At 40.4% G+C, this 20,526-nt stretch overlaps 14 protein-coding genes across 14 annotated transcripts; 10 read left to right on the top strand and 4 right to left on the bottom strand.

Moving 5' to 3' along the window:
- Window positions 1-14: 14 nt before the first annotated feature.
- On the bottom strand, window positions 15-1,703 carry CTT1 (catalase T; the record flags this gene model as incomplete). Its single annotated transcript, XM_033910540.1, has 1 exon — window positions 15-1,703. One exon carries the CDS (start codon window positions 1,701-1,703, stop codon window positions 15-17), a length of 1,689 nt encoding a protein of 562 aa, XP_033766431.1.
- Window positions 1,704-3,367: 1,664 nt separating this feature from the next.
- Window positions 3,368-5,059, top strand: PDC6 (indolepyruvate decarboxylase 6; the record flags this gene model as incomplete). The annotated part of the gene is made up of 1 exon (XM_033910539.1): window positions 3,368-5,059. One exon carries the CDS (start codon window positions 3,368-3,370, stop codon window positions 5,057-5,059), a length of 1,692 nt encoding a protein of 563 aa, XP_033766430.1.
- A 652-nt stretch (window positions 5,060-5,711) lies between these two features.
- On the top strand, window positions 5,712-6,731 carry PIL1 (lipid-binding protein PIL1; the record flags this gene model as incomplete). The annotated part of the gene is made up of 1 exon (XM_033910538.1): window positions 5,712-6,731. The coding sequence occupies one exon, from the start codon at window positions 5,712-5,714 to the stop codon at window positions 6,729-6,731; it is 1,020 nt and encodes a 339-aa protein (XP_033766429.1).
- Window positions 6,732-7,585: 854 nt separating this feature from the next.
- On the top strand, window positions 7,586-8,110 carry RPL11B (60S ribosomal protein uL5; the record flags this gene model as incomplete). The annotated part of the gene is made up of 1 exon (XM_033910537.1): window positions 7,586-8,110. One exon carries the CDS (start codon window positions 7,586-7,588, stop codon window positions 8,108-8,110), a length of 525 nt encoding a protein of 174 aa, XP_033766428.1.
- Window positions 8,111-8,428: 318 nt separating this feature from the next.
- On the top strand, window positions 8,429-9,367 carry MRP13 (mitochondrial 37S ribosomal protein mS44 MRP13; the record flags this gene model as incomplete). The annotated part of the gene is made up of 1 exon (XM_033910536.1): window positions 8,429-9,367. The coding sequence occupies one exon, from the start codon at window positions 8,429-8,431 to the stop codon at window positions 9,365-9,367; it is 939 nt and encodes a 312-aa protein (XP_033766427.1).
- A 306-nt stretch (window positions 9,368-9,673) lies between these two features.
- GCD2 (translation initiation factor eIF2B subunit delta) lies at window positions 9,674-11,632 on the top strand (the record flags this gene model as incomplete). Its single annotated transcript, XM_033910535.1, has 1 exon — window positions 9,674-11,632. One exon carries the CDS (start codon window positions 9,674-9,676, stop codon window positions 11,630-11,632), a length of 1,959 nt encoding a protein of 652 aa, XP_033766426.1.
- Window positions 11,633-11,879: 247 nt separating this feature from the next.
- Window positions 11,880-12,431, bottom strand: TOM20 (TOM complex receptor protein TOM20; the record flags this gene model as incomplete). The annotated part of the gene is made up of 1 exon (XM_033910534.1): window positions 11,880-12,431. One exon carries the CDS (start codon window positions 12,429-12,431, stop codon window positions 11,880-11,882), a length of 552 nt encoding a protein of 183 aa, XP_033766425.1.
- Window positions 12,432-12,693: 262 nt separating this feature from the next.
- Window positions 12,694-13,326, top strand: SLX9 (Slx9p; the record flags this gene model as incomplete). Its single annotated transcript, XM_033910533.1, has 1 exon — window positions 12,694-13,326. One exon carries the CDS (start codon window positions 12,694-12,696, stop codon window positions 13,324-13,326), a length of 633 nt encoding a protein of 210 aa, XP_033766424.1.
- Window positions 13,327-13,472: 146 nt separating this feature from the next.
- Window positions 13,473-14,471, bottom strand: TWF1 (twinfilin TWF1; the record flags this gene model as incomplete). Its single annotated transcript, XM_033910532.1, has 1 exon — window positions 13,473-14,471. The coding sequence occupies one exon, from the start codon at window positions 14,469-14,471 to the stop codon at window positions 13,473-13,475; it is 999 nt and encodes a 332-aa protein (XP_033766423.1).
- Window positions 14,472-14,657: 186 nt separating this feature from the next.
- SPAR_G03000 (uncharacterized protein) lies at window positions 14,658-15,611 on the bottom strand (the record flags this gene model as incomplete). Its single annotated transcript, XM_033910531.1, has 1 exon — window positions 14,658-15,611. One exon carries the CDS (start codon window positions 15,609-15,611, stop codon window positions 14,658-14,660), a length of 954 nt encoding a protein of 317 aa, XP_033766422.1.
- Window positions 15,612-16,103: 492 nt separating this feature from the next.
- PAC10 (tubulin-binding prefolding complex subunit PAC10) lies at window positions 16,104-16,703 on the top strand (the record flags this gene model as incomplete). The annotated part of the gene is made up of 1 exon (XM_033910530.1): window positions 16,104-16,703. The coding sequence occupies one exon, from the start codon at window positions 16,104-16,106 to the stop codon at window positions 16,701-16,703; it is 600 nt and encodes a 199-aa protein (XP_033766421.1).
- Window positions 16,704-16,951: 248 nt separating this feature from the next.
- On the top strand, window positions 16,952-18,721 carry PEX8 (Pex8p; the record flags this gene model as incomplete). Its single annotated transcript, XM_033910529.1, has 1 exon — window positions 16,952-18,721. One exon carries the CDS (start codon window positions 16,952-16,954, stop codon window positions 18,719-18,721), a length of 1,770 nt encoding a protein of 589 aa, XP_033766420.1.
- Window positions 18,722-18,904: 183 nt separating this feature from the next.
- On the top strand, window positions 18,905-19,378 carry MRPL25 (mitochondrial 54S ribosomal protein mL59; the record flags this gene model as incomplete). Its single annotated transcript, XM_033910528.1, has 1 exon — window positions 18,905-19,378. One exon carries the CDS (start codon window positions 18,905-18,907, stop codon window positions 19,376-19,378), a length of 474 nt encoding a protein of 157 aa, XP_033766419.1.
- A 230-nt stretch (window positions 19,379-19,608) lies between these two features.
- On the top strand, window positions 19,609-20,355 carry PRP38 (U4/U6-U5 snRNP complex subunit PRP38; the record flags this gene model as incomplete). Its single annotated transcript, XM_033910527.1, has 1 exon — window positions 19,609-20,355. One exon carries the CDS (start codon window positions 19,609-19,611, stop codon window positions 20,353-20,355), a length of 747 nt encoding a protein of 248 aa, XP_033766418.1.
- Window positions 20,356-20,526: the final 171 nt, after the last annotated feature.

Here is a 20,526-nt window from a genome sequence, read left to right as displayed (position 1 = left end):
TAAATAGGACCGCTTTAGTTGGCACTTGCAATGGACCAGGTCTTTGCGTAACCTTCAAGGTCAACAGGTTCCCAAGGAACTCCCAAGCCTTCTGCAATGACTTTACCCAAATCCTCGTTCAGCAAACCAAAATATTGTGTTACTCTCTTTTTCACTTTAGGATCTTTGATCTTACAAGCGTGGCAAACAACGTTGTGAACGAATAATTTTTTTTGTTCATCGTTGTAGACCTTTTCAAATAAAGCTCTTGGCTGTTCGAAATCGAGCGGGCTCATACCATATACGTAGTAATATTGGTTAATTTTCGCATCGACAATATGCTCATTTCTGATTTGCTCTTGTTCCTGTTTTCTCACAGAAACCTCTGTCACTTCGTCAAGAACAATGCCTTTGAACTTGTCGGACACTTCGTTATTGTCTTCATTCTTAAATTTTAAGGTTTGGTTTGGTGAACTGGAAATATAGTTTGGCTCAGGACCGAAATTGTAGTAACTCATTGGGCCGTCTCTCTGGAAGTTCACGGCTTTAAATGGACACTGTTCAGCAGTGTATTGGGAATCGCCTTTGGAGTATGGACAGCCCAAGTTTCTTGGCCTGTTGACAGGCAATTGTTGGTAGTTGGCTCCCAATCTATGACGTTGTGTGTCTGGGTAGGAGAAAAGTCTGGCTTGCAAGACGGAATCGTTGGAAGGTTTAATACCTGGGATACAAGTGTTTGTAGGACTGAATGCCACTTGTTCAATTTCTTGGAAGTAATTGTCAACATTTTCCGTTAAGGTAATGGTACCAAACTTTCTCAAAGGAAATTCCTTGTGCGGCCAAATTTTAGTCAAGTCGTTAACCGAATATCTAAACTTAGTGGCTTGTTCGGGAGTCATTGTTTGCACATAACAATTGAATTTTGGCTTTTCGCCGTTTTGCAATTGAGTGAACAACTTTGCCTGGTTATAATCTGGGTGGGAACCTGACAGTTCAGCCGCCTTGTCGCCCGTCAACGTTTCAAAACCTGTATCCGACAAGACGTGGAATTGCACATAAGTGTCCTTACCTTCTTTGTTGACCATGATGAATGAATGACCAGAGTACGCGTTCATGCTGGCCCAGGAGGCAGGAGTGCCTCTATCACCAAACATGTAAGTTATTTGATGGATCGATTCCGGGTTCAGTGTTAGATAATCCCAATATACGGTAGTGTCCTGAAACTGATTTAGATGAGACTGAGGGTCTCTTTTTTGGGAATGAATAAATACGGGAAACTTGATGGCGTCTCTGAGAAAGAAGACGGGAGTATTGTTGAAAACCCAGTCATGGTTCCCCCACTCAGTATAGAATTTAAAAGAAACACCTCTTGGGTCTCTTGCAGTGTCTGGCGTACCACTTTCACCACCAACGGTGGAAAAACGAACAAGGCCAGGACATTTGTAACCGACTTTTTGGTATGGCGCAGCGTATGTTATGTCACTCAAGGAATCAGTTAATTCGAATTCCAGTTTACAACCACCACCTTTGGCGTGCACTACACGCTCTGGAACTCTTTCTCTATCAAAACTAGCAATGTTTTCCAGTAGATGGAAATCTTGCAGTAAGATAGGACCATCAGGTCTTGAGTATTGAGAGGCATATGGGTGATGAGAGTACGGGAAACCGTTTTGTAGAGAGTATACTTTTTCTTGCTTTTCTTCCTTTTTACCGAACACGTTCATTTGTGAAGCTGAGCTGATTTATCTTATTGATGTGAGTCAAGAGGAAGATTTCTGAGAGCAAGCACAGACAATAATGGAATCTGCCATATGGGTAAAGCAACGACTTCTTATACGTGAGCAGTAGGGGATACGATAAATACATAATGTGTCCAGGCCACGCCGAATCCTTACAAATTCTTCCCATTGAGGGAGTCGGGGGCATTATCGGCTAGCCTAGCCCGCAACCAGAGGGTGAAGAGAACTATACTTTTTTCACCACACCATTGGCACTGACAATGACAACAATAACCTTTCTGGATCGGCGAACGTGCTCATCGTTGAAGGAGGGAACAATACGCAATTCCAGCGGTTGGCCCCTTACCGGCCGTCCCCTTGAAAAAGAGGGCCGTCCGTAGTCTTGGCCTAGGGTCTCTGTAAAAGGACGCAGGAGAGCTGTTTAACGCGGCATGGAGATAACGGACTGTCGTATTCATGTCCCTCGTCATCGGTTCCTCATCATCTCCAGCTTCTTAGGATCCGTTTATTGTCACTACAATAGGTTTGACGTGGAGGAGACAGTTTAGTCCTCGGAGTTGCAGCCCTTAATATTCAACGTCGAAAAAACTCTATGAAGCCTACTTTAGTTTTCTTATCATCCCACAACCAACGTCGCTACCCTTTTTTCCTCTTACCAGTTGACACGATTCAAAAATTCTTGAACGTTTGACGGCACATGCAAATATCGTATTGCTGTAGTCATTATGATCATGCTAAAGGCCAAAAAGAGTTCACTTCTCCGTTCTTCTTTTTTTATGTTTTGATACACAAAGTTTCTTAGTTTTATTTAGCTCCATTCCTCCTTCGTAAATAATAAGATTAAAAATCACAGGGAAATAGTATATCACATTAATCTCTTATCGGTTTTTATGAAGCCTAAGAAAGTGCACTAAAGTGTGCACGTGGCCATACGGTTTCCAAGCATCTTATAAACCTATACATTTTGGGTACTACTTACTTAGTTATAGATGAAAAGACACCTGAGCCTAGTTATGTAAACGGGATTAAATACGACTCAACCAAAGTGTGTAAGAGAAAGTGACATCAATTGCTGTTACATCATGTGCACTTTAATATCCCCATTAATTGTGGTATTTCACGAAGAGATTATTAAAAAATAAAAAAAACGGATTTCACCACTAAAAAACGTTCACACCTTATTTTACTCATTTTTTTCTGTGGCTTTCAAGGGTAAACGGCAGTAGTGATAACCATAATTTCAAACAAAAGCCCATGTCCCGCACTCCAAAAAGATGCATTCTGTATCACGTTCCCTTACCAGAAGAAAACGCATGCTTCTTGAGCGGAACGAATGACAGAAAAAGCCCGCATCTTATCGAATGACATTAAACAAGTCGAAAGATGCATAATAAGACAAAATAAAACTATAGTGGTAATAAACCTGCATTTCTGTTTCTTTTTATGAATTAACCTGTGTTTGCACCTCTATTCACTCGATTACAGGATAAGGGATGCCGTACAAATTCGCGAACCTTTATCAAGTAATACGTATAAAAGGTAGTTGTTTCAAGCTATTCTAAACCTTGTACCGTTGTGATCCTCTCTTTATACGCAGTATAAATTCAGGCCATATATATAACAAAACAAAAAATATTTGGTAAAAAAAAATGTCTGAAATTACTCTTGGAAGATACTTGTTCGAAAGATTGAAGCAAGTTAATGTTAACACCATTTTTGGGCTACCAGGCGACTTCAACTTGTCACTATTGGACAAGATCTACGAGGTGGATGGATTGAGATGGGCTGGTAATGCAAATGAGCTGAATGCGGCCTATGCCGCCGATGGTTACGCACGCATCAAGGGTTTATCCGTACTGGTAACTACTTTTGGTGTAGGTGAACTGTCCGCCTTGAACGGTATTGCAGGTTCGTACGCCGAACACGTCGGTGTGCTGCACGTCGTTGGTGTTCCCTCCATCTCCGCCCAGGCTAAACAATTATTATTGCATCATACCTTGGGTAACGGTGATTTCACCGTTTTCCACAGAATGTCTGCCAATATCTCTGAAACTACATCAATAATTACAGACGTTGCTACAGCGCCTTCAGAGATTGATAGGTTGATCAGGACAACGTTTATAACACAGAGACCCAGCTATCTGGGGTTGCCAGCGAATTTAGTGGATCTAAAGGTTCCTGGCTCTCTTTTGGAAAAACCAATTGACCTATCATTAAAGCCTAACGACCCTGAAGCTGAGAAAGAAGTTATTGATACTGTACTGGAACTGCTTCAGAATTCGAAGAATCCTGTTATACTGTCCGATGCTTGTGCTTCTAGGCACAACGTTAAGAAAGAAACTCAGAAGTTAATTGATTTGACTCAGTTCCCAGCTTTTGTGACGCCTTTAGGTAAAGGGTCGATAGATGAACAGCATCCCAGATACGGCGGTGTTTATGTAGGGACGCTGTCCAAGCCGGACGTGAAACAAGCCGTCGAATCAGCAGATTTGATCCTTTCCGTTGGTGCTTTGCTATCAGATTTTAACACGGGTTCATTTTCTTACTCCTACAAGACCAAGAATGTAGTCGAATTTCATTCCGATTACATTAAGGTGAAAAACGCTACGTTCCCCGGTGTACAAATGAAATTTGCCCTGCAAAAATTATTGAGCGTTATTCCTGATGTTGTTAAGGGCTACAAAAGCGTTCCAGTACCAACAAAACCCCCCGCAAACAAAGATGTGGCTGCCAACACACCCTTGAAACAGGAGTGGTTATGGAATGAACTGTCTAAGTTCTTGCGGGAAGGTGATGTTATCATTTCCGAGACCGGTACGTCCGCATTCGGTATCAATCAAACCATCTTTCCCAAAGACGCATACGGCATTTCGCAGGTGCTATGGGGGTCCATCGGCTTTACTACAGGAGCCACTTTAGGCGCTGCCTTTGCCGCTGAGGAGATCGACCCGAACAAAAGAGTCATCTTATTCATTGGTGACGGGTCATTGCAGTTGACCGTGCAAGAAATCTCTACGATGATCAGATGGGGGTTGAAGCCGTATCTGTTTGTCCTTAACAACGACGGTTACACCATTGAAAAGCTGATTCATGGACCTCATGCTGAGTACAACGAAGTCCAAACCTGGGATCACCTCGCCCTGTTGCCCGCATTTGGTGCGAAAAAGTACGGAAACCACAAAGTTGCTACTACAGGCGAGTGGGACGCCTTAACGACCGATCCAGAGTTCCAGAAAAACTCGGTGATCAGACTAATTGAATTGAAACTACCTGTCTTTGATGCCCCGGAGAGTTTGATCAAGCAAGCTCAATTGACTGCTGCAACAAACGCCAAACAATAAGCGACTAGTTAACGACGTATTGTCGCAAATAAATAGACTACAGAAACTAAATAACATAAAAACAACTAGATAAATAAATACATCGGTCTAAACTATGCTAAAGCTGAAGACGACGTTATCGCCGTGAATTACGCATTCGCATGTTACGTATTGCGCGTCTTCCTGTTGAGTATTTACCGATTGGGAAAAAGACCTCGTGCTTCATTCCCCTTTTCGGAAAGGGGTGGGGAGAGACTGTGGTTCAGCCACGTCAATTATTATTTTGTCTTTGGCCCTGCGCTTGTCTTACAAATTTCCGCAGCCGCCTCTTTTTTTTTTCACTTTTGGCCCACCGCTCAAATTGCAAAAACGGAATGGCCGCGCCCCCTCACACACGGGACGGGAGAAGGGCGGCGTCCCCTGTTTTCTGCTTTGGCTCATCTCTTTGGCTCCGACGGACGAAAGACGGGATTCCCCCTCCCGTGTCTTTTTATAAATAACTAGCGGTCATTCTGCATCCTTCCTTGTTCTCCGTCGTTTGAGCTCAATGCGTTGATTATCTTAACCTGAGAAAGAAACTTTGTCTTACATCTACATCTGCACACTTAACTATACGTTTCCACTGGTCAGCAGTATTGTAAAGTGAAGAATATATCAGCATCAAGTATATAGCATGCACAGAACTTACTCTTTAAGAAATTCCAGGGCTCCTACCGCCTCTCAATTACAGAACCCACCACCACCACCATCTACAACCAAAGGTAGATTCTTTGGGAAGGGTGGTCTAGCTTACAGCTTTAGGAGAAGTGCCGCTGGGGCTTTTGGCCCAGAATTATCCAGAAAATTGTCTCAATTGGTTAAGATCGAAAAGAATGTTTTGAGGTCCATGGAATTGACAGCCAACGAAAGACGTGATGCCGCTAAGCAATTGTCTATCTGGGGGTTGGAAAACGATGACGATGTTTCCGACATCACTGATAAATTAGGTGTCTTGATCTATGAAGTTAGTGAATTAGATGACCAATTTATCGACCGTTATGACCAATACAGACTGACTTTGAAATCCATCAGAGATATCGAAGGTTCCGTACAACCATCCAGAGACCGTAAGGACAAGATCACCGACAAGATTGCCTATTTGAAATACAAGGATCCTCAATCACCTAAGATCGAGGTCTTGGAACAGGAATTGGTGCGTGCTGAGGCCGAATCTTTGGTCGCTGAAGCTCAGTTGTCTAACATTACGAGATCGAAGTTGAGAGCCGCTTTCAACTACCAATTTGACTCCATTATCGAACACTCAGAAAAAATTGCTTTAATCGCTGGTTACGGTAAAGCTCTTTTGGAACTATTGGACGACTCTCCCGTCACTCCAGGTGAAACCAGACCTGCTTACGATGGTTATGAAGCTTCTAAACAAATCATTATTGATGCTGAAAGCGCACTGAACGAATGGACTCTAGACTCCGCCCAAGTCAAGCCCACTCTAAGTTTCAAGCAGGATTATGAAGATTTCGAACCTGAAGAAGGCGAAGAAGAGGAAGAGGAAGAGGGTCAAGGCAGGTGGTCCGAAGATGAACAAGAAGATGGACAAATTGAAGAGCCTGAACAACAAGAAGAAGGTGCTATTGAAGAACACGAACAAGTCGGTCACCAACAAAATGAATCTCTTCCCCAACAGACCACTGCTTAAACAAACAATATCAGAAAACAAACAAAAAAAATATTGACAAGAAAAGAACAAGCTATTATACTAATTAATCTCTTTTAATTAATGAATGGACGGATAAACATTTCTGTTCGCTCATTTTGAAAAAAACTGTTTTATTTTCTATTTTCTAATCATTTTCTTTCTATTTTCTTTTTTTTTCATGCGTTATTGTATTTTGCCCCCCCACTCCACTTCTTACTTTTAGTCTATTATTAATATCTCTCCCCCTAACTATGTACTCTTTTATTTTTTTAATTGTGAAGGAACAATTCAAATTAGAACTAATTTAATGGGACAGCCTTGTTTCCTGCATTTCAGACTATCTCAGCTGTGTTTTTTCCTATCGACTCTAGTTCCACTTTACTTTAATTGTTTTCCATTTCTCCCTTAGTTTTCAATAGTGTCTTCTTTGATTTTTCGACACCGGAAAACTTCTGTATCTTCATCTCCACCGCATATGTAGTTCTAATGTTTAATACCTAATTTCTTCTAACATGATGCAATATATGTTAATTTGTTTATACATATAGCAGGCACAGATCCAACCAAACGTATAATTAGTTTTTGCAAGACATTTCAGACATCCGTACCCTACCACCCATACATTCATTTTTCATATGGTCTTTTTTTTTCCACTTCCTTTTTTCTTTTTTTGATCCGAACATCCCGTAGGAACCAAATCCGCTCTGCGAGCAGTGAAGCCAAGGTACCAATGTGAAACTTGAACTTAACCATCATTAAAAATGCATACTGTTAAGCAACCGTCATTTCATGCATATTAATCTTCATTTCAGTTACCCTTGAAAGCCCAACATATACAAAAATACGCGTCCAAGATGTCTACTAAAGCCCAAAACCCCATGCGTGACTTGAAGATCGAGAAATTGGTCTTGAACATCTCCGTTGGTGAATCTGGTGACAGATTGACCAGAGCCTCCAAGGTTCTAGAACAATTGTCTGGTCAAACCCCAGTTCAATCCAAGGCTAGATACACCGTCAGAACTTTCGGTATCAGAAGAAACGAAAAGATCGCCGTCCATGTCACTGTAAGAGGCCCAAAGGCTGAAGAAATCTTAGAAAGAGGTTTGAAGGTCAAGGAATACCAATTGAGAGACAGAAACTTCTCTGCTACTGGTAACTTCGGTTTCGGTATTGACGAACACATTGACTTAGGTATCAAGTACGATCCATCCATTGGTATTTTCGGTATGGACTTCTACGTTGTCATGAACAGACCAGGTGCTAGAGTCACCAGAAGGAAGAGATGCAAGGGTACTGTCGGTAACTCTCATAAAACTACCAAGGAAGATACCGTCTCTTGGTTCAAGCAAAAGTACGACGCTGATGTGCTCGATAAATAATTTGATCTCGTTATAGTCAATCACAACACCAACTACTCAATATATAAGAACAAATAAAATATCCCCAATATTATATATCCTCATCACATTTTCCAAGTCTGACGTTTCAATACGTTGTGCAAGCTTTGCCAATGTATGAGCTGTGTTGCCCAATTTATTGGCGCTTACTTGATACACCAATGTAGGGTAATGGAAAATGTACTCGAAAAATCTTCAGCTCTCGATATGAAGAAAATGGGGAAGCATAACTGTGGTAATTACATATGCGGTCAATACTGTTGATAGTGGCATTGACACCAAGTTGCAACTAACAAGAAGATGTTCAAAAGTGCAGTGTGGAGACGTTTTGCATCTACCGGTGAAACTGCGAAAGCAAAGTTAGATGAATTTTTGATATACCACAAGACAGATGCGAAACTAAAACCATTCATTTACCGTCCCAAGAATGCTCAGATATTGCTAACCAAAGATATCAGGGATCCAAAAACCAGGGAACCATTACAACCGAGATCGCCCGTAAAGCCGCTGTCGAAACAAACATTAAGTGATTTTATTTATTCTGTGAAGCCCAACTCGACAGAATTACTGGATTGGTTTAAAGAATGGACTGGAACCTCCATAAGAAAGCGTGCTATTTGGTCATATATCTCACCAATTCATGTTCAAAAAATGTTGACTGCTTCTTTTTTCAAAATCGGGAAATACGCACACATGGTGGGACTCTTATATGGTATTGAACACAAATTTCTCAAAGCGCAAAATCCATCTGCATTTGATATCGAGCATTTTTTTAATACTAATATCATGTGTGCTTTGCACCGAAATAAGTTGAGAAACTACACAGATGCAGGGATTGCTCAGAGGAAACTGCAAGTTGCTTGGAAAAAGGTACTAAATAGAAAGAATAATACTGGACTAGCAAATATCCTCGTGGCAACATTAGGTAGACAGGTTGGATTCACCCCAGAGGTGGCGGGCTTGCAACCAGTACAAATTAGCTTACCAGATATTCCCAATTCGTTAAGCGGTGCGGAACTGAAGGACTTGTTATACAAATACGAGGGAACATACCTTATTGTGAGAACATTATTGGATATCGATCAGCACAATGCTGAATATCTAGAACTGCAGGAATTTATACGCCAATATCAAAGTGCATTAGGTGAGACCAACGACCCATACGACACGCATTTGAAATCATTGGAACAGTTGGAAACGCAACCTCCGCAAGAGACCACCGAAAAAGAGGCAGAATAATACTAAAACAACCTATAGGATATATAAATAAATAAATACACCTGTAAATACTAGAAAGTAGAACACAGTTCGTCACATGTGCCGCTATTATTATGGAAATCATGCTCATATTTACCCGGGAATCTCTTCACATTTTTCGCAACTTCTCGCTTTCTTCCAATTTTTCAATTTTTTTTTCGACTTTAGAGAGAATGAGTATTGTATAAGGCATTACCAGCTACAGATAATCAGGCGTAAGTGCATCAGAATCCTACCCTTACTACGTAAGAAACACTTTGTGAAAGAAGTGTCGATAATCAAGTTGCCATGAGCGAACCCGAAGCCAAATCAAGATCAGCTACGCCGCCAAGTAAGGCTAAGCAAGCTACTCCAACAACCGCTGCAGCAGGAAATGGAGACAAGAAATTAACGAACAAGGAATTAAAAGAACTAAAAAAACAAGAAAAGGCCGCAAAAAGGGCAGCAATGAAGCAAGCTAATGGCATATCCATTGAACAACAGCAACAACAAGCGCAAATGAAGAAAGAGAAAAAACAACTACAACGTGAGCAACAACAGAAGAGAGAGCAAAAGCAAAAAAATGCTAATAAAAAAAAACAGAATGAACGAAATGTGAAGAAGAGCACACTTTTTGGCCATTTAGAAACTACTGAAGAAAGAAGAGCAACAATATTGGCATTGACCAGTGCGGTATCATCCCCGAAAACTTCAAGGATTACTGCTGCTGGGTTGATGGTCCCGGTGGTGGCCAGTGCATTATCAGGATCTAACGTATTAACTGCTTCTTCCTTGACGCCTATGGGCTCAAATGCTGCGTCCACAGCATCAGCAACAGCTCCCACATCGGCAGCAGCAACTATTCCTGCCTCTTCAAATACAACAACCTCTGCTGGTACGAGTTCTGTGTCAACAAACACTCCAACAGCTATACAACAAGAGATCGCTTCATCAAGTGCGTCTGATATTGCCAAGACATTAGCATCTATTTCGTTAGAGGGTGGCGAGTTTAATGTCATTCCCGGTATATCTTCAGTGATCCCCACCGTGTTAGAACAATCATTTGACAGCTCCAACTTGGTATCGTCTGTTAAGGAACTGTTATTAAATAAAGACCTTATTCACCCATCAATACTATTATTAACTTCTCACCTAGCACACTATAAAATAGTCGGGTCCATCCCACGTTGCATAGCCATGCTAGAAGTTTTCCAAATTGTTATCAAAGACTACCAAACGCCCAAGGGAACTACCTTGTCACGTAACTTAACAAGTTATTTGTCACACCAGATTGATCTTTTGAAAAAAGCTAGACCCTTAAGTGTCACTATGGGTAATGCTATCAGATGGTTAAAACAGGAAATTTCATTGATTGACCCATCTACATCTGATAAAGCGGCTAAAAAAGACCTTTGCGAAAAAATTGGACAGTTTGCTAAGGAAAAAATCGAACTGGCTGATCAGCTAATTATAGACAATGCCTCAACGCAAATCGAAGAGTCTACTACTATTGTCACGTATGGTTCATCAAAAGTTCTAACTGAATTATTACTCCATAATGCGATCGGTTTAAAGAAAAACATTAAAGTGATTGTCGTTGATTCGAGACCATTATTTGAGGGCCGGAAAATGGCTGAAACCTTAAGAAATGCTGGTGTCAACGTTATGTATGCTCTTATTACAAGTTTGGATACAATATTCAATATGGATGTAGACTATGTGTTTTTAGGAGCCCATTCTATCCTATCTAATGGATTTTTATATTCAAGAGCTGGTACAGCAATGTTGGCCATGAGCGCTAAGAGAAGAAATATACCTGTATTGGTGTGCTGTGAAAGTTTGAAGTTTTCACAAAGAGTACAATTAGATAGTGTCACGTTCAATGAACTGGCAGATCCAAATGACTTGGTTAATATAGACTACGAAAATCCAGTCGAGAGGCGTGGTAATAAAGGTGCGCTATTAAACCAATTTATCAAAGAAAGAAAATCTGAAAAGAAAAAGCTAGAAATGGAGAATAAGCCAAAGGGTAATAAAATTGGCAGCAAGAAGGGATCTGAAGGCGAAAATAAGGATGCCAATAATGAAGGAGATAACAACAGCAAGAATATTTTGGATGGTTGGCAAGAATTACCTTCGTTAAATATTGTCAACATCTTATATGATTTAACGCCACCAGAATACATTAAGAAAGTTATCACAGAATTCGGCGCTTTGCCACCTTCATCTGTTCCCGTTATCTTGAGAGAGTACAAAGGTTCCGCATAAGCATATACAACATTCGTCAACGTATGTGTACGTATATAAACATACATACATACATACATATATATATATTACACCTATTACGATAAAAATACCTTTAATGAAAACAATTGTTTTTATTCTTAGCTTTTTCAAAAGCTTGGTATATATAACAGGATTTAGGCTGGAGAAATAATATAATTATATAAGGCTATATACAGAGTGAAAGAAATAAAAACGGAGAAGAAAATGAACCAAAATACTACTCTTCTTAGTCATCGATATCGTTAGCTTCAGCAACCGCATCAGACTCGGCCTTACTTCCAACAACACCTTTAACGAAAGAAGCCACATTGGCAGGAGGCAAGATGGCAATCATTAATATAATATATTCGTAAATGGCTTCAGGAATGGATCTTTGGTAAATGCCCAACAGATCGGCTGGCTGGGGGTATACAGTCAATGCTTTATAAAATTTAGAAGCAGCTTCCAGTTCCTTACCTTGTTGCATGGATAATCTCTCCCCATTTTCTACGTTGGTAGTGAATGTAGCCTCTCTTTCAGAGGGATCACTAGGAATAGGGTCTTTGGCCAATTCCATAGATAAGAATTCGGTAACTTTTTGCAGCTTCATTTCTTTAGCGTGACTTTTAGCTTCTTCTTCCATCTTGGCCTGTTCTTTGGCCCTTTGTCTCAACACTTTTCTGAATTGCGGGCTGTTTCTTCTTTGATAGTCAAAGTAGATAGCATAACCGGTGGCTGATAGAGCAGCTATGGCTGTTGTAATGGCGAGACCACGTAAGATAGGGTTCGATTGGGACATGATTGATGATAAACTTTGGTGGAGGTTACTTAAAGCTATGTTTTCTGTGATTCTAGGCAAAGGAACAATAGGTAAATAACATTAAAGTCGGCCATTATCAGTGTGAAATATTCCTGTATAAAAATATTATTTTGGCGGCGAAAAACTGAACGGGTGACGCACTGCAAATTTTTCAAGCATTATAAACTTAAGGATGAAAGGCTCGATGAGCTGAGATAAAGGAAAAGAAAACCGTCAAATATAGAGGAAAAAATAAGCGACAATGGTTGCTAAAAAGAGAAACACACTTAGAGGCAAAGCAAGTGCAAGAAACAGCCAAAAAATTGGAGCAGATGCGGCGAACGATGGCATTGTTGACGAGAAGTATGAATTAGAATCTGATCCAAGGGCCTTTTTGCACCAACCTAAAGAAACCAAGAAGGAAAAACTGCTTAACAGACAGAACACATTCTTATCCAACTTGAAGGTAAAATCTACACTAGGCGACGGCATGAGTGCCAATTTCGATGGTATATCTAAATCTTCCATTAGACGTAGGAAAAGGAAGCTAAGAGAAGAACTAAAACCAAGAATGCAAGATCTGCTCACTTCTTTAGAGCAAGAAAAGGATTTACAGGGCATTATTGATAACACTAGTAAGAACATAAATGACGATGATGTCATTGATATGGATTCTAAAATAAGGTTTGTGGACACAAATGAAATCCGCTCGAAGAAGGCAGAACCCGGATCTATTAGGATAAAGAAGAATCAGCCAAATATCAGAAATCAAAAGGGTGCAAAGGCGCTTGCTGCTAACGAAACTGCAAGATTTAATCAGGTTCTAACCAACCAAGAGTTCCAAAAAAATCCATTTAGTGCCCTAAGAGAAGTTATCAAGCTGCAAAAACAATGAGCATTAAATAGCATAGAACAACAACTTTTTGCGAATGTAATATATATTCCAGTAAATCTAGGAAAAAAAAAAATTTCAGTTTCATATTTAAAAGAATAAACAGGTACGTATTATTGGTCATACATATATAGATGCCATTTCTATCTCTATGTTCTTCTTTTCCTCATTGGGCCTCTTGGTTTGTTGAATCTCAAATTGCTTTTGTTTGGGAGGTCTGGATTGGAGCCATGATCGAGGTCGTCTTCTTTACTCGCTGTCATTAATAAGGACTTATCTAATTCGACAAAATCGCCAATTTCCACTACTTTATTGAATGTGATTTTTTGATCATTTTTCAAGTAGTTGATAAATCCATTCTTGTTGGAAGCATATATCATTCTATCTTTGACTTTGCTGCCGGAGGGGCAAGAGTAGATAAAGAAGCTTGAATCTCCCTTCCTGAAAATCGTGTAACTTGGCCCGGGCAAGTCAATTTGTAATTCATCTACAGAGGGACATGTTTCAGATTGCACGATCTGAATGGTTTCATCGGAGGGATCGATTTGAAAAATGACCAAATTCTTACCCTCGGTCTCCAATATTTCACTGATAGGTTTCTCAGAATTGACTCTAAAAGTCAATGACAAAGGCGAAGCACTATCCTGGGAGACCAATTTAATGGAGTCGTTTTTCCTCAAAAGTGCCTGTTGCTTGTTGATTTCGATTTGCATTTCTTCATCTTGTGTCAAGGGCTTATTCTGGCCAGCAGGGCGGTCACTATCAAAATTTTTCAAATCCACCAAGTCCTGTGCATCTGTGATCAAAGGCTGTTCCGTGGATAAAGAGTTTGAACCTACCTGTCTTGCCAGAGTGTTCTTTGTCGAGGCATAAAGCATCCTTGATCTTACCGGAGAACCATCGGGGATGAATGACACAAAAAAGTATTTAGCAACTCCTTCTGGCTTGTAGAAAATGTATAATGGTTCCCTTTCTTGCGATGCCAGCTCCACCAGTTCCTCAAAATTATGTGTCACTTGCGTTTGGTGTACCGAGGTGGAATCAGGGGAAATCTTGGCTATGACGATGACGATACCCTCTGCGGAAAGGTTTTCATTTAGAGAATGCAGCAACGCCTGTTCTGCGACAATACCGGATTGAGTGGACATGTTATGTATTGAGGTATAGCGTTCCTTTTTATTCAATTGGCTAACGAATGGCCAATTTCTAACTAGTCTAAGATCCGTTTCCTATACATATATTATAACATACATTTTTCAAATCCTACAAAAAAAGTTACCCTAACACTGAATAAAAAGAATCTATTTATTATTGTACTATTAATAGTACTGTTACTATAACATGAATTCACCGATACCAAAACCAGCTGATAACGTCTGGCAAACACCGCTCTTCCTTCTAATGGCCCTCTTCAACAGTTTATCTCTCTTGGACATAGGTTTCCACTTTTTAGAAAGTGCAGAGGACGAACGTAGGGAGTTTTTCAAAAACTTCCTCTTCTTTAACGTGAACTTGCCCTCATTGTCTCTGTAGCACAAGAGCTTGATATTATAGTCCAAATTGTCAAGAAGGGAGGGAGACGATGATGTCTCAGATGATGAGGATGTGCATGGTTCCATGGCTTCGGCACCGTTGATATCGTCTTTGATGAAGTCCTCAATGCCCAAGGTGTCGTTCGAACTTGTGGTAGCGTCGCCTGGATGCAGAGCCACGAGCGAGCATTTCCTTTGCCTTGTCTCCTGCATGCAAATCGCCTCTTCGGCAGTGCCGTTTACTTCTTTCCAGAAGTCCGTATTGTTGGCATCGCTCTTACTATTGTCGCCGAAAAAGAACGACTGTTGTATCTGAGGTAAAAAGATGCTGTTCTCGCTGCTATCGTGGAAATCCTTCTTATTGTAGTTTTCCTCCGTAAAGAGTTCACTGTCCGCGCCAGAACTAAATGTGCTGTTGCTGAAGGAAGGCTGGTGGCATGGGGAAAATAGAGGATCAGGCTCAGAACTATAGCCGAGCGTACTCTCGAGATCGTCATCATCGTCATCATGGTGTGGGCTTCCCTTTTGGGCGCCATCGTCGTCGGTGGCGTTCTCAGATAGTGAACCGGCAGTATCTATCGAACGAGCAGTGGTGATGATGATGGGTGTGGCCTCGACTGCACTGGCGGTGGTGTTGTTACCATCTGCTGTCCCACGAGCGTCTGCCTTTTTTGTGTGCGATCTGGACAAGGGGGTAATGTCCTCCTTGGTGATGACCTTATTCGGTGCTTGAAATGCCCTGCTGCTTTTATTCATTGTTACGTAAACTATGCTATATGATACAAGTGAACGCTCGTTGGGGTAATGACTGCTGCGTATGCGTGAACGAGTAAATTAACGAATGAGCAGGAATGCAAGTGATGATACTCGCAAAACAACAATGAACACATCCCTCTTTTGCGACACTGCTCATCTCATCTCATCCTTTATATTAGGAGGCAACGAGCTCTCTCACTCGCCCAAAAGAAACGTGCGAAAAAAACCGAAAAATAAAATAAAAAAAAGAAACGCGCTGCAGGAACGTGATTTCCAAAAGAGGAAGGTGCCGTTCCAATATGGAAACCGCAGGCACTTGAGAGATGTCAAAGGTCGGGTAACTTTGTTTTTGTTTCGTTTCTTCGATCACTTGCAAAACTGGTAAGAAAAAGAAGTGAAAAAACCAGTTTCAAGCTATTATGGAGGTATAACTTCGGAAAGCACTCGCTACAGAGGACTGTACGTATATATATAACTAATACTACGGTTAATATGGACACATTATTCAACTCCACTGAAAAGAATGCCAGAGGCATACCGCAGGCTCCATTCATCGAAAACGTCAACGACATAATCAAGGACCCAAGCGACTTCGAGCTGTGCTTCAATAAGTTCCAGGAACGGCTTTCTAAGTACAAGTTCATGCAGGAGTCTAAACTGGCCACAACAAAGCAATTGAAGACCCGGATCCCGGACTTGGAGAACACACTGAAGATATGCCAAAGTCTGCGCAATCACGATGATGAAAATGATGAGAGTGCTGAACCTATCCTGCTGCACTACCAATTGAACGACACGCTTTACACAAAGGCCCAAGTTGATATACCGGAGGACCGGGGGGACTTGAAAGTCGGGTTGTGGCTGGGCGCAGACGTGATGCTGGAATATCCCATCGACGAGGCCATAGAGTTGTTGCAGAAGAAACTCGCGGACTCGGAACAGTCTCTAACGGTATCTACTGAGGATGTTGAGTTTTTGAGGGAGAATATCACGACAATGGAAGTGAATTGCGCACGATTGTATAACTGGGACGTTCAAAGAAGACAGGACTTGAAGCAGGCTCAAGAAGGGACTAAAAATCTCAAGATATAATCCGTCTGTAACGTTCGGTCCGAAAAAAATAAAAGGCATTACATAGAACAACACAATCTACCTACATAACTCTTTCTTTTTTTTTTTTTTTTTTTTTTTTCATTTTCTTCATTTTTTGCATTGTTACTTACTGCTTTCGCATTAAGGGAAATTCTGCCAGGAAAAGCAAAGAAGACAAATGCAAAAGGGAAGTGTGAATATGCATGTATGCGCAAGAAGACCGCACTCGAGACAAGCATTAAGACAGCATGTTTGACCATGACGTCGAATATCTGATAACCGCGCTATCCTCCGAAACGAGGATTCAGTACGATCAGCGTCTGCTGGACGAAATCTCCGCAAACGTGGTATACCACGTCCCCAGGGTCAAATCCCCCGATACTTTGTATCGGTTAGTTGGAGCACTTTTCCGATCGCAGTTCATCGTCCAGTTACCACCACTACGTCTGTTGCACGTCGTCAAAGATGTTTTCCTTTGGAAACTGGAAGTCTCTGAGCCCACGCTCCCAATTTCGAAGTTTTACTCAGTTTGGAATGCTGTTTTAAAATCTTATCGAGCCACCTGGAACCTATCACAGCTGATAGTATTGGATGGTATTCTCGTCACATACCCGAGGTTCAAGCAATTGAACAACGAATATTTCATCGATGAATCCAGCAACAAAACTGCGCTTTATTACAAAAACTGGGAATTGCAATTGTTTTTACCAATGTGGGCGCAGTTCTGGAATGGCGCCACCATTAAGACCAATCTATCGATTCAAAATTTCCTGTTGATAGCACTAGCTTTACTTTTTAACCAGTCAAACAAAAGCGACCTTTTGCGCGGTGTCAGCATATCATGGGATTTGGTCACAGAGAAATTATTGGATCTTTTGGCTGAGTATATAAATGTTGTTGGGCAGCCGACGGAAAAGTTTTCCATTAACTCAGTTTTATCGACGAACTTGAATCATTTGGCCAATTGCTTGACCGCTTCATTCACGAGGTCAAATGAAGCAACTTTAATAAATTCAGTGTGCAAAATAGAAAGGATATGCCGACAATTGTCTGATAATGTACTGTCATCGAAGGAACAACATCTGGATCTCAAGTTTCAAAATGTATTTATCTTGATAATTCTCGCGTTAAAAGAATTATCTGCCATGAATATGAAAATATTGCCCAGCCATAAAGGTACTTTATATTCCATGATCTGTTTAAGCCTTTTCCACGTCCACGTTTTGACCCAAAAAATCGGGACAGTCGGGTTTCCCAGTTATGATTACGTTTACGATAATATGGTAACGTATTTCATTGTCCTGGACGATCTGTCTAAAATCATTCCAATTTTGGATCTTATGAAAAGGGAAAACGTCAAACAAGACCCGAGTAAGCTAATATTCTACATCGGTTTTTTAAACAAGATTACTAATTACTACGCGTGGCGCATTCGTATGCCGTTTGTTACCAAATTTATCGAACCCTTATTGCATTTCAATGCATTTCTCAATGGAAGTATGAGCAATCCCTTTGAAATTGAAATTAAAGAATCTATACACGCATTGGCAATCACTGCACTCTCTATAGATCCCTCTCATTCATCACAGATTGCACAGTGGCAAGTGTCTCGCATGCTCGTCTATTTGAAGATGTCCATGGACCAGTACATGGCAGGCAGGTTGTCTGCAGATCAGATTCTAATTATATTCGGCCATCTATCCACACAGTTTCCCTCACTACATAGTTATAATAAGCATTTGCTGAAGGACTCTTTGCACGAAACGTATATCAGAATTATTAATGTAAAACCCCCAGAAAAGAAAAATGTGTTGATCGAGTGTCTGATTGTACAGATACCATTTGTCAACGATCCTCATCATTCGATCGGTTGGTTGAACATCTGTCTGCAGCTAATCAATACTCATAACGAAAGACTACTTCAACGATTGTGGGAAATGGTTTCGAGTCTAGAATCCTCCTTAGCTATCGACTGGTGGTACGCAACAGTTTTGCCAAGTCAATCTTCCAAATTATAGTATCATTAAATAAATACCTTGTAGTAATGTCTTTATATTCCTTTCCTTGAAGCATCAAAAAAAAAAAACAGAAAAAAAAACGATTGGGATACGCATAAAAGTTAAAGAGCAAGTGAAATACGAGAACTGAGTGGCCCTTTATACCAAAAAAAAAAGGCCAACCAGTGTGTCTAACAATAATTCATGTCGTATAAACAATATTTTGATAGTTTACCTTTGAAATTGAAGTCCTTTTTCCAAAGATATCCCCCTTCAATCAAGTATTCTCCAGTGTCTACATCTACAAAGGCTATCAATGCCAACCCCTTCCTACCAAATAAACATCCAGTCACTCAGCGGTTCCATGATCCGAAATATTCACTTAGAAGGATGAGTGACGTATATAAGTTGGCGCTGCGTTATGGAGTAGAGGACTTTTTACCACCGATAGAAAACACTAAGAAACTTTTTTTTGAAGAGAAGTACAATAAGAAGACCCTCATGAAGGGTGTCCTCTTGCCCAAGGGCCATAAACATGAGTTGAAATTAAGCGAAAAGTTGAAAAAACGTGAAGAAGCTCTGAAGAAGGTAGATGATTTGATTGCTTCTAAAAAGGGTTCGAAATATGCTAAGAGAGTAGAAAAAATGAAAAAAACCCAAAATATAGGCTGGTTCTGAAAGAAATAAGAGAGGGAAATGTCATATTTTGAAATAGTAAATCTTATGTATACATCTTTATGTTTTTTAATGTCTAATCATGTAAATAATTTGGTGATATCAAGGACGAACGTTGAGAGCAGGAATTATTATAAAAAAGCAAAATTTAAAGCTAGAATAACACAGTGTTTTCTATGGTAGTAGAGACACAGAAATAGAAGCAAACGTCGGGTAAAAGACAAGGAGTTTCAATGGCCATCAACGAGTTTCAAGTGGAGTCCCACATCTCTCCAAAACAGCTGAATAACCAATCGGTATCGCTGATTATTCCTCGGTTGACAAGAGATAAAATTCATAATTCGATGTATTATAAAGTCAATCTAAGCAACGAATCTATGAGAGGCAATACAATGGTAGAGCTTCTGAAAGTTATTATTTGTGCACTTGGCACAGTAAAAGGTCTGGATGGCCATTTACACATGACGGTTCTTGGTGGCATAGAGTTCAAGTGCATCTTAATGAAACTAATTGAAATAAGACCAAATTTGCAGCAGTTAAACTTCTTATTGAACGTGAAAAATGCAAACAATTTTGATTCGAAATACATTATTGCTTTACTTCTAGTTTATGTGCGGTTGCAGTATTATTATTTGAATGACAACAACAACGACAATGATGAAGATGGTTTGATAAAGTTATTTAAAGTACAATTATACAAATATTCACAGCAATATTTCAAACTGAAAAGTTTCCCACTGCATGTAGACTGCTTTGCTCACTCCTATAACGAAGAACTTTGTATAATACACATTGATGAATTAATCGACTGGTTGGTCACACAGGACCATATCTGGGGTATTCCATTAGGGAAATGTCAATCTTGGAATAAAATATACAGCTCTGATGAAGAAAGCAGTTCAAGTGAAAGCGAAAGTAACAGCGACAGCGAAAGTGACAGTGACAGCGAAGATGACAGCGGCACCGGCAGCGAATCATAAACCTCTTCTTGGCCTTTTATTTGCTGGTGCACCGAAATCACGCCTTCTCTTTTTGCTAGGGTCATTTGCAATTTGACCCGATCTTCTTAGAGAATTTAGTTGCGTTTGGTCAACCAATAGCGAGTCCAGGTTCAATGAATCAGGTAAGATTATCTGTCTTATGGTATTACC

The sequence above is a fragment of the Saccharomyces paradoxus genome, chromosome VII (genome assembly GCF_002079055.1).
Source record: "Saccharomyces paradoxus chromosome VII, complete sequence".
Taxonomy (NCBI): domain Eukaryota; kingdom Fungi; phylum Ascomycota; class Saccharomycetes; order Saccharomycetales; family Saccharomycetaceae; genus Saccharomyces; species Saccharomyces paradoxus.
Note: the sequence above shows the minus strand (reverse complement) of the source record. Positions and strands in the feature narration are given on the sequence as shown.